At 43.4% G+C, this 16,515-nt stretch overlaps 1 protein-coding gene and 1 long non-coding RNA gene across 3 annotated transcripts; both read left to right on the top strand.

Annotated features, from left to right (window-relative positions):
• The first annotated feature begins 1,639 nt into the window (after positions 1-1,639).
• SLC25A14 (solute carrier family 25 member 14) lies at positions 1,640-14,757 on the top strand. 2 transcript variants are annotated; one of them, XM_083484819.1, is made up of 9 exons: positions 1,640-1,902; positions 4,228-4,375; positions 4,588-4,682; positions 6,690-6,775; positions 8,155-8,250; positions 10,111-10,235; positions 11,368-11,503; positions 12,294-12,374; positions 13,857-14,757. In XM_083484819.1, exons 1-9 carry the CDS (start codon positions 1,839-1,841, stop codon positions 13,896-13,898), a joined length of 873 nt encoding a protein of 290 aa, XP_083340945.1. In that variant the 5' UTR covers positions 1,640-1,838; the 3' UTR covers positions 13,899-14,757. The 2 variants fall into 2 exon arrangements, with proteins under 2 accessions (XP_083340945.1, XP_083340946.1); XM_083484820.1 differs by lacking the exon at positions 1,640-1,902 and adding an exon at positions 2,468-3,311.
• Positions 8,284-9,213, top strand: LOC310698124. The gene is made up of 2 exons (XR_014521343.1): positions 8,284-8,453; positions 8,492-9,213. It is a non-coding gene; the product is annotated as an uncharacterized lncRNA (long non-coding RNA).
• Positions 14,758-16,515: the final 1,758 nt, after the last annotated feature.

Below are 16,515 nucleotides of genomic sequence, written 5' to 3'. Positions count from 1 at the left end.
GATTTTTTTAATGTGTGGTCTGCATGTTTGCAATATGAATTTGTTAAGTTTCCTTTGTCATTTGGACGTATGGATTGATGTGATACAAACTGGATAACATTTGAAATAATAATAATAATAATAATAATAATAATAATAATAATTATTATTATTATTATTTTGGAACAAATAAAAATTTAGTTGCTATCAGCTGGTCCATAAAATTTTATATGCCCCATCATTTATTTGTTTAAAATATGCTGGAGCATGGATAGATCAGTTGGTTAGAGCATGGTGCAGATAACACCAAGGTTGCAGGTTGAATCCCTGTATAAGACAGCTGCTTATTCATGCAGTTCAGGGGGTTGGGCTAGATGATCCTCAGGGTTGCTTCCAAGTCTTCAATTCTCTGATTCTCTTGATTGTTATTCTTATAGTTTACCTTATACATTTAGTGGTACTGGAGTGCCCTCTACTGTTGAAAGAGGATATAAACCATACTGTATCTTTTAAAGGTTTAAGTTAATTCAACTGCTTTTTGAAACTTGTGACATATGTAGATTTATTATAGAAGTAACTGAACTGCAGAATTATAGCAAAACTGTGCAAAGCTTAGCCTGGTGAAGGACACTACTGATTATTTGCCAAAATAAGTACAGGTATTAATTACTTTAAATGTGAAGGGGTTAGGAGAGCCAATAAAATGTTCAGAATGGCAACTTATTTGTTCAAAATGGACATACAGTATAGTCTTTTTGCAAAAAACACATAAAACAGATTTTTTTAAAAAAATACGATTCATTTATGTTCCGATTAAAATCACCATCAGTTATTAACTCATTTGAGCTTTTTTTCCCCTTTTCATTTTGGTCACAGGGTTCCCCCCCACCCCCAGGAAGGGTAATTGGCATCAATAGATGCCAGTGTGATACTGTGTTCCATTAACAATGCCTTTATTGAGACCAAATTGATGTGTTTATTGTCAGATACAGTTGATTGTCTGGAAACGAAAACCAAGGGTGATAAACCTGATACAGTACCAGTTTCTGAGAAAGATTGTTCTTAAAACAGATTTAGTCAAGGAAAGGCATTTGAGATCTGACATTAAGTGTTTGCTGATGACAGTAATCCCCACAGATGTCTGCCATGCAGGTCTTGCTCCGTTTTGTTCATGCTCTACAAAAATCTTAAGATTTTAAATGTGAAAATGAAAGGAGTCGCTTTGATAAAAACACTGCAAAGGCCTAGAAAGACCTTTCTTCTGTTGTGTAGATAGGTGGTTTGTTCCTTCCCAAATATCTGTAGTGATGATGTCCTCCTGTACAGTATTTAATATGACCATCATCCTCTCATGCTGGCCAACAGGCAAGAATGAAATCGCAAGAACCTAGTCCTAATCGCTACGCCACACACGGGTATAACCTTTTCCCACGTGCCAGGCACTCAACCCGCCGTGTCAGCCTCAACCTCTCCTTTGTCTCTCCCGCTCATCCCTCAGGAATCCTGGCCAAGGGAAGGGGGCGGGGCGGGAGGGCGTGACGTCGCGCGCGCTGCATGAGCGGGGCGGGGCCCCCGGTTGCTGCTTTGCCATTGGTCGGATTTTACCCCGTCCCTTGGAAAACGCCCGCTTCACTTGTCCAGTCATAAGCTATGGGACGGTCTTGCGCATTTTATATCACGCGGGTAGCGAAAGCCTTACTCCTCCCCCTCCCTCCCGCTTTTTGGCCTTTGCCGGTTGCCGTCGCCGCTCTTTCTCTCTCCTCAGCAGGAGCGCCGCCGTGCGAAAGAAAGAGCCAGGCTGCTCTGGGGAAAAGGAGCGGGGGTGGGGGCGTCCCTGCCGGCTCCCGTCCTCAGCCGCAATGTCGGTCCTGAGCTGGAAGCCGTTCGTCTACGGCGGCCTGGCCTCGCTCGTCGCCGAGTTCGGTGGGTGAGAGGGGAAAGAGGGACCCGGGAGGTGGGTGGGGGGCCCCGGCCTGGGCGCACGCTCTCGCTTAACCCCGCCCCTTCCCCGTTACCGGGCAACAGGCCACGCCCTTTCTAGGGCCTAGTGCCTTCGGACTGCTGTCTGGTGCCCGTTAGGAGGCTTTGTCCGGCCCTTGAGGGCTTTTCCTTATCTCCATCCCCTCACTGCTAATGGCGCATCCCGTTTTCAGTTCGGTCCATACCACTCTGCCAGAGAAGAGGGGGTGGGGAAGCCTCGGCGGGGTGAAGGGGTTTTAGGACAGGGGAGATCACCTGCTTCGCATCTCCACCTGCCGGCGAAGCTCGCAGGGTGACCTTGGGCCACTGGCGCGCTGTCAGACCAGCCTACCTCGCAGAATTGTTGTGAGGCAAAAGTATATCTGTTGATGGAGGGAGAAAACGAGGATCCGAATGTTAACAATGGGTAGTCATTGCAAGGGTGGTTTATTGGAAATGGAAAGAGAAAGGGGAAGATGGCGAACGTGGGGGGTGGGGACGGACAGTATGATGTAGGGGTTAAAAGTTCTGAATTAGAACTCAAGGAACCGAGGTGCCGGTAAAGCTAAGTGGATGACCTTGGGCCTAGCACTGTCACTTGGCCTAGCCTACCTTGCAGGGCTGTAGTGGGGGTGACAGAACCACATACATGGGTCTTGTGACCCTCAGAAGGAAGGTGGGATATAGAGAGAAGCCCCTATGTTGCAGGGCCTCATTTTTCATACTAGTTCAGGCGAGAAGTTGGTTTGACTCCTCAGCACAAAAGCTCTTGGGGTGACTTTGTTCACTATACGTTCACTCTACCTATGTGTTGTGAGGGTGAAAATGGAAAAGCAGGATATTTTATGCCAATCTGCACTCCTCAGAGGAAGAGTGGCAAAAATACACATAAATATATATAACAGTGGATGACTTGGGTCCATGGGTTGTTCTGGACTTCTTAAATATTTTAATTGTAAAATCAATTAAATATCCTTGTGGCACCTTAAGGAGTAAGTAGATTTATTTGTGACACATGCTTTTGCCAATTGGAGACCGCTTTAGCTGCATGAAATGTTATCACATCTATGTGTGTATGCATACATCATGCATGTACACATTGCTTTGTGTTTCTGTGTGATAATTTATAAATTGCCTAGCGTTTTCTAGGTGCTATGCAAAGATTTAAAAGCAAAACACAGATCCCGTATGTACACTTAAAGGCTAGCAGACATGTGTCAAAGGGGAAATGATAGGGAAGGAATAGAGAAAAAGCAAATTCAGGTATTAGTTCTTCATAGTTGCATAACTGTTCCATAAACAAATGAAACAGCCACTGAAAGAGAGTTATCAGAGAGGAGGAGCCAAAAGACAGTCACAGCAGAGCTGATGAGGTGGGCCTTCCTGTCTTCTCCCTTACAAATCAAGTGTATACTGTATCTTACTGACATCCATAAATCACATGTGTGCATATAGACACAGTTTTTAAGGTATCAAGCAGCACTTCAGCTCTGGTTCTTGATAGGATGCAATTAAACACTAAATTCATTAATTTATTTATAGTGAATAACAAAACAGATTAATTCCTTATGGCAAAATGTACAGTGGTACCTCGGGTTAAGAACTTAATTCGTTCTGGAGGTCTGTTCTTAACCTGAAACTGTTCTTAACCTGAAGACCACTTTAGCTAATAGGGCTTCCCGCTGCTGCTGTGCCACCGGAGCACAAGTTCTGTTCTCATCCTGAAGCAAAGTTCTTAACCCGAGGTACTATTTCTGGGTTAGCGGAGTCTGTAACATGAAGCGTCTGTAACCTGAAGTGTATGTAACCCGAGGTACCACTGTATTGGTTTCTGCCTTCTTGAGCTGTTCAGATATGACTCAACAGCGTGCTGTAGATCAGTTGGCAGTTATTGAACCCTGGAGAATTGTACCAATCACTGTAGACAATGCTGAGCTAGATGAACAAATGTTTTGACTATGTATAAGGCAGCTTCCTATGTTGCTTCTAATGCTTTAATAAATTGGTTGGTCTTTAAGGGTGCACAAGACCCTTAGTTGGTTTTGGTGGAGTGTGGGAAGCAGATGGGAGAAATACTTATCTGTTTGGGTGGCTTAGTTCAGTACAGGCGATACTTGCGCTTTGTAGGAAGAAATAAGTCAATGAACTTGATTGCATCCTAGTCAAATATGTAAATTATTACAGAGCGGCTAGTGTTGGCATGGATTTGGGGCAGGGTTGACCAATCAGCATCCTTCTCAGCCCTCAATTTGGTGTCTGAACTGAAGTCTCTCTCTCTTTTTCTTATAGGGACGTTTCCTGTGGATCTCACCAAAACACGGCTTCAAGTCCAAGGCCAAAGCATTGATGCCCGTTTCCGAGAGATCAAGTATCGGGGCATGTTCCATGCCTTGTTTCGTATCTCCAGGGAAGAAGGCATTCTTGCACTCTACTCTGGGTAAAGTGCTGTCCTTTATGTACAGTAACCACACAATGCTTGAGGCATCTTCCCCATCCTTTAAATTGAGGTTTCAGAACCTGTAGATAGCAAGAGTCAAAACTGTATACTGTAATTGGAATGCTAGGGGAACTCAGCCAAAAACCCCCCAAGGAGGAGTGATGCTCCTGCTTTGCTGAGTGGAACTTAACTGTCTTCTTCCCCCACCACAGGATCGCTCCAGCCTTGTTAAGACAAGCATCTTATGGCACAATAAAGATTGGTATATACCAGACTTTGAAGCGACTTTTTGTGGATCGATTAGAAGGTTAGTTTGCCAAGAAAACAGTGTGTGCCTTTTTTTCTTAATCTATAGGGCCATGTATATTGATGATGCCATACTATAAATAATTTATCTGGTTTGGGCTTCCTCTTTTATGTCTCTGGCCTCAAATCCCTAAGGTGGACAAAAGGGCTGCATCAATCCACTGCAAATCGATGATGGAACTGCACCCAAAGGTGTTCTAGAAAGACTCAATATATTTCAAGTTATAAAGTTTACTCCTCAGGAGTAGCTTTATTTTTTACTTCTCTTCTTTCAAGAGAGAGTGAGCCACATTACTCTCCACTTCATTTGCTGTCTTTGACATTTTCTGCAGCATCTTTGGATGCAATTGCTCTTGTCAGTCATAATTCACGTTTTTTTAAAAAAGTTCTCACTTAATGTTTGTTTATCAGTGGCTACTGTATGAGATTGGGCCCTTTGGTGTAGGTATACTAAGCTAAGCATGCAGGGATGGTTGTATTACATACATACATAATTTCATTTGTATGCCGTCTTTCCACTGTTCAGGCCATGCTCAAGCTGGCTTACAATATGAAAAAATACAAAATGCAACATTACGAAAGTAGTAATAAACAAACAAACAAACAAAAACCAAACTGAACACTTTCCACATAAATCACAAGATGTAAAATAAAGATACTCCCCCCCCCAAAAAACACCCCACCACAAGCAACACCCCAGCCTGAGATCTGTTCAGCAGCTTCAGCTTTTGTAGCTGGAGTCAGTTAGGACCTGGGAGTCCCAGACCAGGTTGAAAAAGCTTGCAAGGCAGGGAGCAGGTCTTTCAGGTCTCACAACAATAAAAGCATGTGAAAGGGCTCATGCATACATGGACTAATCCCACCCTCTGGATACGGGCATGCATGGTTGACATGCACTACTACCACAGCCAATGCACAACTGACATCAGTCTGAAAGGACTTCTGTGCATGCATTTATGCACACACATAGATGCACTACAAATAGCACCTGCTATTCCTGGAGTCTGGCAAAACTGGAGTGATACTTGAGTGTTGGGGGAAGAGATGCTTTTTACTGGAGGTAGGTGAGGTATTGTAGCCAGTCATGCTGTGATTTTCATTCAAACAACTGGCTGTTACTTAGCTTCATCTCGGTCCATTTCCTGGCAGCCTCTCAAGTACTTCCTGCAATTCAGAATCAAGTTCCTGGGCAGCACTGTCCTCTTGCTTTCCTTTTGGAAGCTTGGAGCTTGGTACTGTTGTTGTTGTGGACTCTGATTAAGCTGGTAGCCCTGCCACTCCTGGGCTCCTGATGGAGAAACCATAGCATAGCTTGAGTTCCTCTAGTCCTTGCAACTGTAGAATGTAACATAACTTACTAGAATCCAGCAACATGCCTCCTTGTCTCTTGGCTGCCCAACACAGTTGCCTCTGTCTATGCCTGCCACATGTGGTGTGTCATGGTCTCTCTGCTTCTGGGTACTATATCCTAAATATTTGTTTCCCTTCAGGCCCCACGCAGCTGTTGACCCGGTCTCTTTTGGAGAGCGCTGCGGTCAGTACCACTGCCCTTCCCAGCATTAACTCTGCTTTAACTCTTGGCTTTTACTTTCTGAACTAATGATCTAATCTCCTTGGCTGGGGTTTTTTTGGTCTTGGGGATGGCTCTTCTAGGTTTTGGTAGAACCCTCCCCACCCCCACCATCAAAATTCTTTGAACATTGCCCCTATGGGATTGGATGACATTTCTTTAGACAGATAACTGTCCCAAAGAGCAAGTTAACTGGTAGTGTGCTCCTGTGCTCTCATTGGTCAAGCTGCAGAAGTACTTTCATTAAAAACCAGAAGTGTCACAAGGCTGTTCTTGGTGCCATAGGCCCAAAAGAAAAAAAGCTGGAACACTTGGTCTTTATGTAGCATTACATCTTTGTTGTCTTTGTTTTTCTTCCTAAAATACTCTCTTGCTCTCCCTCCTTTGGGGTCCATTCTGGGGTTATAACTTCCTCTCCAAACTCCTTCCTGTTTGCAGATGAAACATTACTACTAAACGTTATATGTGGAGTTGTGTCAGGGGTGATCTCCTCTGCACTGGCAAATCCAACAGATGTACTGAAGGTAAGAGGGACCTGCCTTTGTGTATATACTTGCTGCTTCCATATGTTATCTCCTTTGGTCCTTAGTCTGTGGAGATGCTGCTATTTTGCTTCTACAATCCATAGCACAGCCATAGCTGCTACTCCATGTTTGCCATACTTTTTGACCATACACGCAGCAACAAAGGGAAGAGACCGAATACAGTTTCACATTAGTGTAACACTTTTAAGTTAGACACGTGAAGACTAGTAGTCCTCAGCCTCTTCTGATGAGCCTTTAACTACAGCCTGTTACCATGTTCTAAAAATATTAATGAACTTTTGTATTTGTTTAAAATGACGATGGATCCATTCATATTTGGTTTTAATTTGTTTGGGGATTTTTCAATATGTTTTATCATTTTTATTTGTATACCGCTTGGAGTATTTCTGATCAAGCAGTTTACAGCCATACCTCGGGTTACGGACGCTTTGGGTTGTGCGATTTTGGGTTGTACACCACGCCAAACCCAGAAGTACCAGAACAGCTTACTTCCAGGTTTTGGCGCATGCGCAGAAGCGCTACATCGCACATTCACATGCACAGAAGTGCCGAATCGCAACCAACGCAGTGCTATGGGTTGCAAACGTGCTTCCCGCATGGCTCACGTTCACAACCCAAGCGTCCACTGTATATACTTTAAATACAGTAAGCCCACAATTTACACGGTGGCTACATTCCAGGGATCACCCCTAAAGCCAAAATCACTTATAGTCAAAAGTCATTTGGTTCAGTGGATGGCCAGGATTGCCAAAGTTAATTTCCCCAGAACACCCCCCTTTTCACCCCTTTTTAATTCTTAAAATATTACTTTGCACATAAAGCTGAATGTGGACAAATTAAATGTGCATAAGTTGCAGGCTTATTGTAAGACTCATTTTAACCCCCTGCAAGCTATATTTGGCTGTCTTCCTGCTTCTTTCTCTCTTGGGTGACCAGACGCAAAGGAGGACAGCAGTGGTACTTGTGCAGAAGAGGTAATTTAAGCAGGTGCTGCTGATATTTGAGGGATGAGAAAACCCACAGAATGGTTTAACAGTAGAGGAGGATTGCCTTCCTTGCATCTGGTCACATTTTCTCTCTCAAACCTCTTTTCCAACCTTAAGCACACATACACAAAAAGTTTGTGGTGATAATATCATATTAGTTTACAGCATGACCCACCCATAGGCCCTGGCTCACTAGTTCAAGACCAGCCATACACAACAAATGGTTTTGATACCATGCTAGACAGCTGCTTCATGCTTAGATTCTTGGGTTTACAAGCAGTTTACTTTGGATAGCAGCTCATTCATTACTTTATCAGGAATGTTGATTCATTTCTCTAACTAGGAAGTCTCTTGCTCATCCATCTCTTTTAGATCCGAATGCAGGCTCAGGGCAGTCTGTTCCAAGGAGGAATGATTGGAAGCTTCATAGACATCTACCAGCAGGAAGGCACACGGGGGCTATGGAGAGTAAGTGCTTCTTTTGTACATATTCTTTTCTTTTCTTTTCTTTTCTTTCTTTCTTTCTTTCTTTCTTTCTTTCTTTCTTTCTTTCTTTCTTTCTTTCTTTCTTTCCCTCCTTCCCCACCGACTACTTCTCCTTGTAGTGCTAGCACCCCATCCATCTATCATTTGCTTTTAAAAAAATTCTTCAGAGAACAAACTTTTTTGTAGTAAGACTTATCAAGTCTTATCAAGTCTTATTTTGTAGTGAGACTTATCAAGGATAATATGAATTTCTGCATTTTGGTTTCCTAACTTATGTAAAATCCACATTGTTTTGGTATAGTGAGTGTGTTCTGCAGATTGAATTGGCTAATATTCCTAGTTTGCCTTAGTACCAGCATGTATTCCTTAAGTACAGTACTCAAATTACTGGGGTGTGTGTTCAGAGGTGAATGTCCCCATTGATGTCCCCATTGTCCATTATTTAGAGAGATTATTGAGGGAAGCCTGATTTTGCTACAGTTAAAGAGGGGTCAGGGGGTAAGTTGCTCCCCAACTTTTCTGCCATAGTTTGAGAAGTGACCAGGGTTCTTCCTGTGGTTGTCTTAAGGCATGGGTTGGGAAACTAAGCCCCGGGGGCTGAATCCGGCCCGCAGATGGTCTGGGAATCGCCGTGGGGATTCTGATCGTTTGGGCTGTGCCATTCTCCCACCCACCCACACACACTGTGGCAGCGGCACCTCTTCCCTCCCTCCTCCTGGCTTCTCCTTGCCCTGCCTAGAGAAGAAAGGGGGCTGGGCTTTGTTGAGCCACAGTTGGCTGAGCGCCATTTTAAGCAGGGCCTCCCCCCCAGCCAGCCCTTCCACGCCGCTCATTGTCCCTCCGCCGCCAGCCCCTACCGCTCGCAAGGCACAAATAAGCAGCCACCGGGGCTCGTCCAGTGCTGTGGAGAAGGGAGGGGAAAGTCGGTATGGGGGGATTCCCCCCCCCCCAATATAGTCCAGCCCCCCACAAGGTCTGAGGGATGGTGGACCAGCCCCCTGCGAAAAAAGTTTGCTGACCCCTGTCTTAAGGCTATCTTTGTTCTGGATGCCACCTTAGCGTGAGAGAACATGGAATGTGATAACATGTTTTTGTGCTGGATAAATGCTTTCTGCTCCATAACAAATAGTATTTATATCCCCATACATCCAAGTTCTCAAGGTGGTCCACATCAAGGTTAAGAATAAATTAAAAATGCATACAACAAAGCAATGCAACAACAAAACCACCCAGATTATTATAAAATTATTATAAACTTTTGCCTTCCCCTTCTTTAGCTATTGAACCTGCTTGGGGGGAAATTCTCTGCAGAATCTTAATTTGTCCAGTTCATGAGGTGGATTCAATAGGCTTGCTTGTCTTTTCTGAGTGGGGGGGAGGCAGCAACTGGGATCATGGTTGCAAACCCCTTGGGTTTGTAGAGTTAAACCAGTTTAATATAATATAGCCACAAAGTGGGATCCAATACTGCATTCTTCCCTAATTCAGTTCCCCAGCTCTGAGCTAAGCAAGCAAATACCAAGATGCAACTTCTTGGAAGGAGGGGGACTACAAGGCAAGAACATTAAGTAATATAAAGAAATCAGTGTGCTGTATTCTAGTCAAATTTTGTTTTCTATTGCAGAGTTAAGGATAGTACAGGAAGCTATCTTTTCTAAGGATAGCAAATGTTATTATGCCCAGGATACTTTGGCAGGCCTTAATAGCCAATGAGCCTTCCTTTTCCAAAAGATTATGCAGGCTGCAAATGTCAAGGTATTTGGGAGTGGAGATGCATGGGAGTTACTAGAGTGAGGGTCTCTGGTGGCAGCACTATTAACTTTCAGTCTTTTTATTTGGCAGGGTGTTGTCCCGACTGCTCAGAGAGCTGCCATAGTGGTGGGAGTTGAATTGCCAGTCTATGACATCACCAAGAAGCACTTGATCCTTTCAGGAGTTGTGGGGGACACAATCCTTGCCCACTTCATGTAATTATTGACCAGTTTTGCATGTATAAAATGAATGTAAACATAGTGGGCAGATCACCTCTACCTACCGTAAGATCAATTTTCTGATGAGCAGAGGTGATGATAACTCTTTCTCCAAGGCTGGTCTGCATGAATCAGCTGAGGATATGAGCTCTGTGTGTGAGAGGGAGAGGGGAGAGCAGTATTGTGTGGGTCGTCACACCTGTTGATGGCATGCAGCTCCTGGAAGATTTGTCAAAGGTGAATGTGGCCCTTAGACTTTACACTTCTGTGCTGAAGTTTCTCATTTCCACTGCCTGAGGAGTAGGTGGTTTTTTAATGTTTGTGTCATGGAAGTACCAATCTAACATAAACACAAATAAATTAAGAACAGTTACTAAATCATCCGTAGGCACCTTACATTCAATTCTGGCAGGCACCTCCTCTTTCTTATTCTCAGCACTGAGACTTGCCACTTTTCAGAAGAGGAAGGGGAAGTAAAAAGAGAAAATGCCCCTTCACTCACTTCATGCTGGAAATGAGAGGCAAGCCCTGCCCTTCTCTTGAGTCCTCAAGCACATACAGAGATCTCTGCAAGAGAAAGGGCCTCATCTCTAACTTCTTACCAGATTCTAGTCAGGAGCAGTCAGGACAGATCTTCACTGCTTCTAACTTTTACCAAAGCCAGTGCCAACTAATCCTGGCCCTACTTTGAGTTGTCTGTGTATACCGGAAGATTTAGGGGAGAGGGGCTGGTGGTAACCAGAAAAAAATGGTTCCTGTGCATATCACCTCCATTATGTCAGTCTTGTTTCTAGAAGCAAAAAAATTCCTTCCAGTAGCACCTTAAAGACCAACTAAGTTAGTTCTTGGTATGAGCTTTCGTGTGCACGCACACTTCTTCAGATACACTGAAGAACACTGTATCTGAAGAAGTGTGCATGCACACGAAAGCTCATACCAAGAACTAACTTAGTTGGTCTTTAAGGTGCTACTGGAAGGAATTTTTTTATTTTGACTATGGCAGACCAACACGGCTACCTATCTGTAACTTGTTTCTAGAAGCAGTATATTAAGAATGGGAGGAATCCGCAACCCCGAATTGTTTCCCCTGGAGTGCAAAAAGTAACCTCGTGTATTCTTCTCTATTTAGTTCCAGTTTTACATGTGGGCTGGCTGGTGCCGTTGCTTCAAATCCAGTGGATGTGGTGCGGACACGTATGATGAATCAAAGGGCCATTGTGGGGACCGTTGACCTCTACAGGGGTACACTGGATGGTCTGGTAAAGGTAAGGTTTGTAACGAAGTCACTTTTGGGTCTTGAAATGTCAGGGACAAAATGGAAGATGGGTTAAAATCCTAAAAGTCCTTTGAAGTTGCTCATACAACATTAAAATAATTCAGTGATGTGTGTATGGCAAGTGAGGTTTCTCCAAAAGCTAATTAAGATCCCAGTGTTATGCCATCTGTTCACAGTTTGTAGAAGCAAACAGTATAAACAGCCTCTTTCAGTTAGCCCCTTTCTTCTTTACTACTTTAAAAAAAATAAAAATAAATACAGATAAAAACTGATCAGTGATTTGGTGTGTGTATATAGGGATTGCGCTTTTTCCAAGACAAGGATAAATGACAAATCTACTGGGAACTTCTTGTGCCTTCTAAATGAAGGAGACCTGCACACAAACACATGTCTGTGTATTCCTGTTAATTCTTGTGCCTGCCTCCAAAGCTAGCCATTGGGACTTTGCCTGCAGTTAAAACACTAGAAAGAGCAAAGGCATGTAATGAGCAGCTGGAGGAGATAGCGGGTACCTGTGGCCCTCCAAATGTTGCTGGGCTACAAAGTCCCATCATCCCTGACCCATTGGACATTCTGCCTAGGAATGATGAGAGCTGGACTTCAACAACACTTGGAGAGCTACAGGTTCCCCTCCTCTGAACTAGAGGTTATCTAGAGACTGAATATCACCCTGTAACAGAAAGCTAATTGCTTTCTGGTCTGCCATATAGTTGCAGGCCTTTGAGAGAACTGGTAGGTTGATCACAGTGGGTCCTGAAAATTTTCTGTCTCCTTCCCAGACATGGAAAAGTGAGGGCTTCTTCGCGCTTTACAAAGGATTCTGGCCAAATTGGTTGCGGCTTGGCCCCTGGAACATCATTGTATCCTTTAATGTGTGTGACCTTGGTGGGAAAGGAAAGTCGAAGAGAGTTCTCAAAGCAATTATCCCATAGTATTCTTTCTGGAGTTAGATATTAGATCACAGCTAGACAGATCTTACAACAATCCAACAATGATGTATTCTCATATCACTTTCAACTGCAACTAAACTAAACTGTTGTTTAAAGGTGAATGCCCAGTGTGCTGATGCAGGCTGCTAACATTGCAAGGGCTTCACTTTGCTCCTTGTTTGTTGCTGCTGGAGACCAAGCCATGGTCTGGTTTAGTTTTGGTTCTGAACCTGGGCTTGTGGGTTTACTGCTCTCTAAACAAACCATAAGTGGTAAGCCAATAACAGACTTTGGTTACAGTTCGTGGTATACGTGTGGAGAGAATTAAACCACTAACCTACGTTAAAATGTAATCCTAAACCACACTACAGCTTAGTTTCCAGCAGGAACAAGGGAAGAGACAAGCTCCTGTGATTTCATCGCCGTGTGCTTGCTTTTAAACTGTACTTTAGTTTAAAGTCATATGCGAACCAGGCCACTGTACATTATGGGAATTGTAGCTGAAAGGACCTTGTTTTTCATTTTAAAACAAACAAACTGGTCCTCTGTGTAGTCTTTCTGTGCTGGGGCATCTTTTGCCAAATTGATATTTTCTCAGGGGTGGGAAGTTGGGGCCCTTTGCAGCTTTGGTTTTATTTACCTAGGGTGTACTAAAGAGTGGTGATACAATTACACTGAGTGGGCAAGGTAAAAGCTGCAGAACAGTGGTCAAAGGGGCCATAGGTACCACATAGCACAGCTTAGTAGTGGCAGAGCTCATACTTTGCATGCAGAGGATTCCACTTCAATCCGGGCAGCTCCCATTTAAAAAAGGACCTCTAGTAGTCAGATACAGGAAAGATCTCTGCTTTCAGAATAGTGGTATTTCTTGGTATAAGGGAGCTTCATATGTTAACTGTGTATTTGGACTATATGTATATCCCAGATTTCTCATGCCTGAAATGGGGGGGGGGGATGATGAAGCAGTACTCTAGCTGTCTAGCATGACCAACACAGGTGGAAAACAGGCTTTGTAGTTCTCAAGTTTCAGAAACAATGAGGGAAGTCCTAGGGATATTTGTTATCTGGGTGGCTATTTTTCTCTCTCCTGCTTTTTGACCAAATAGTACCAGTCTCTAGGCTTCTGCAATTCTGACTGTGGAGCTGCCTCATTACTTGGGTGAGAAAGTGGCTTCTGTGATATTTCACGAGTGAATAGTTGCAGATGGTCATCCAAAGCAGTTGTTGGTTGAGAGTCTTCTTGTCCCAGCAGCTCCAGGTCGAAAGCACTTATGACAGGATTGCCCTTCTGTTTCATGGTTTGAAATAGAAACCTATAAAGTGGATGCTTAGCTGCGATGAGACTTGGGACAGGGAGCAGGGTGTGGAATGAAAAGCCAATTCCTTGAGGCCATTTCTTTAACTTGTTGACAGTTTTTTATCACCTACGAGCAGCTGAAGAGGCTCCCTTTCTAGGGGCCAGATCGGATTGGTGATTCAGCTGCCCTTCTTGCTCACCTGTTTCTGCATCTTCATGTCTTTTTGCCTATGCGGACTGAGGCCTACCACCCCCACTCCTGAATGCTCAGGTCTCGGGAGCATAGCTTGGATGAGAAGGGGGATGTTGGGGCCAGTGGTATTCAGTGCTTTCCCATAAAGGGAAAGTTGGAGAGCAAGGGGGAGAGAGAGCATAGGGCTGAGTCTGTATCTTCTGTGAAGAGCTGTGTGAGTTTGAGGTCTTTCAGAGTGCAGCTTATTGCAATGTGGATTTTGCAGTAAGCTGTGCCTTCCCCTTAACTTGTGCAAGGGGGAAATTCAAAGGAGCTACTGAATTTCCATTGTCATGTTACCTTAATAAACTATTTATTGGAGCTAATGTATGTGTTTTGTGTTTTTCAGTATTGTAAGTTTGGTGCTGGAAGAGGCAGCCTGTGAACGAGAACAGCTGCTCTCTTAGTAGACAAAAAACTAAAAAGTTGTACACCGAACTGCCCTGTTCACCAGCCCCCAAGGTAGCATTGTCACAGAATGTCTGAATTCACCAACTTCTAATGCTGCACTGCTGTGATGACGCAGAATGTTGGTGAACATTCTAACTATTGTGAAGAAAGGATCAGTTTTTGATTCTATAAATTGCTTAATGTTCAGATTCAGTGCTGCTGCCCTCAGGAAACTGGAAAGTCACTTTGACTTGGATGATGATTCATGCTTGCCTAATGATGGAAGAAGCCTAGAGAATTGAGGAGAACAGAGTAAAGATGATCAGAATGTCCTGTGTTGATTTGAAATAACCAAATGCATGGCTGTATATTGCTATTAAATATGTTTTCTTTCACTAGTGTCCTTGAGTTTGTTAAAAGAGGCAAACCTCTTGATCTGTACTTTGTTAACCCTCTAAGGGGGCAAATTGACCTCCCAGGAATGATTCATCAAGGCAGTTGCTATGCGTAGAGTTATTGAAGATGAAAAAATCATTTAAAAGTTTATTGCATACAGATGCGGAACAAATGTTAGTTGCAGGCAAATAAATCGCCTTTCAAGGATGTGGACATCTGAGCCCCATCTGAGATGGGGAAATTCAATTAGATTTTAAAAAACAGGTACATTGCAGGGAAGGGAGGGAATAAAAATAGCCTTGTAATGCAGGTTTCTTCTATACGTTTTGATTTTATAGCTTGTTAGCCTGGGCCATGAATAAAGTTAGAAATTGGGGACTTGGAGTTAAAACCCCCCCCCCCCCATGTGTGTATTATCCAGTTCTCTTGTCTCTGGAGAGTGTGCTATATTGATGTTACTGTCTGTATAATATCCCCAGTAAAGTGGCTGCACGAAGGTAGCAGGTAGCCGTGCTCTGTCTTGATCCATATTAGCTGTTTTGTAGTATTAGCACTGGAAGGTCAACCAGCTTCAGGTTCCTTCCCCTTCATTAGTCAGATGGAGTTACATCCTGACTTCTGTGCACCAGTTTTTTTCTGGGCAGTATTCAGGATGACACCTGTGAACTGTGTGTCACAGATGGCACCTTTGCTACATTTGCTGTGCTCCATCATAATAGCAAATATTTACTTTTTCAGGGTTTCTTCAGTGTCATTCACTTAATTCGTGTGCTTGGGGGTTTTTTTGTGTGTGTTTTTTAAGTGCAAACACAAGACATGATAAAACAGAGCATAAAGGAAATGCCTTGCAGCTTCTGTGTTTGCTTACGTTACTCTAATTTTTAATATTTATTAAGCACCAACAAGGTTTTGATAAGGATGGGGCCAGCTTGCTCACTAGAGTTAAGTGGTTTGAGCATATAACACCACTCCTGGCTTGACTGCACTGGCTGCCCATTAGTATCCAGGCCCAATTCAAAGTGCTGGTAAATAAGGCAGAAAAACAAACTTATCAAACAAAAGAATGCAAACTCAGTGATTCAAAATATCGTAAATGGCTGCTAAGCACCAACCTTGTGCCAGCTGCCATACTCTCTCTGGGATGTGGCTTCTTCACCCAGCACAGCAGTGCACACAGGAAGCAAGATCTATAGTTCTCAGCTTACACTTCTTCACCCTCAAAGAAATAAGTCAATCACTTCTATGTTTTGTTTTGTTTTGTTTTGTTTTGTTTTGTTTTGTTTTGTTTTGTTTTGTTTTGTTTTGTTTTGTTTTGTTTTTTAAGGAGCTGAGGATGATGCACTAAGTCTGTCCTATAGCAACCCTGGGAGGTATGTTGGACTGGGAGACTAGGACCAAAGTCATCCAAGGAGCTGTAAGCCAGAGTAGAAATCGACCAGGATCTCCCCAGCCTCTTATAATACACTGCAAAATTGACCAAGGCCTATGCCTATACAGCTTGTATGCAGATAAATTCTCTTCAAATTTTAGTATTGACATGCAGAGGAAGAGGTATGGGATTAGGGTGTGAAATCCTTGTTCTACATGCTTTCCTCATGTGTTTTGTATTTGCATGAACAGGTTTAACCTGCACCTCTGCTTCCCTTGATAGGAAAGGCAAGGGACTTCTTGGTACCTTTTTTTTAGTAGCCTACAATCACCTGTTTTTCACAAGGTTCCAGCTATGGGAACCCAAGCAATCAACACATTATCAGTGT

Source organism: Podarcis liolepis, assembly GCF_965112155.1.
Source record: "Podarcis liolepis genome assembly, chromosome: Z".
Taxonomy (NCBI): Eukaryota; Metazoa; Chordata; class Lepidosauria; order Squamata; family Lacertidae; genus Podarcis; species Podarcis liolepis.
The sequence above is the reverse complement of the archived record's forward strand: the minus strand, read 5'-3'. Positions and strand labels throughout refer to the sequence as shown.

Coding starts and splice junctions, on each gene's coding strand:
- SLC25A14 (XM_083484819.1), top strand. CDS start 1,839: ATGTCGGTCCTGAGCTGGAAGCCGTTCGTCTACGGCGGCCTGGCCTCG. Junction 4,376..4,587: donor ATTCTTGCACTCTACTCTGG/GTAAAGTGCTGT, acceptor CCCCCACCACAG/GATCGCTCCAGCCTTGTTAA. Junction 11,504..12,293: donor CACTGGATGGTCTGGTAAAG/GTAAGGTTTGTA, acceptor TCTCCTTCCCAG/ACATGGAAAAGTGAGGGCTT.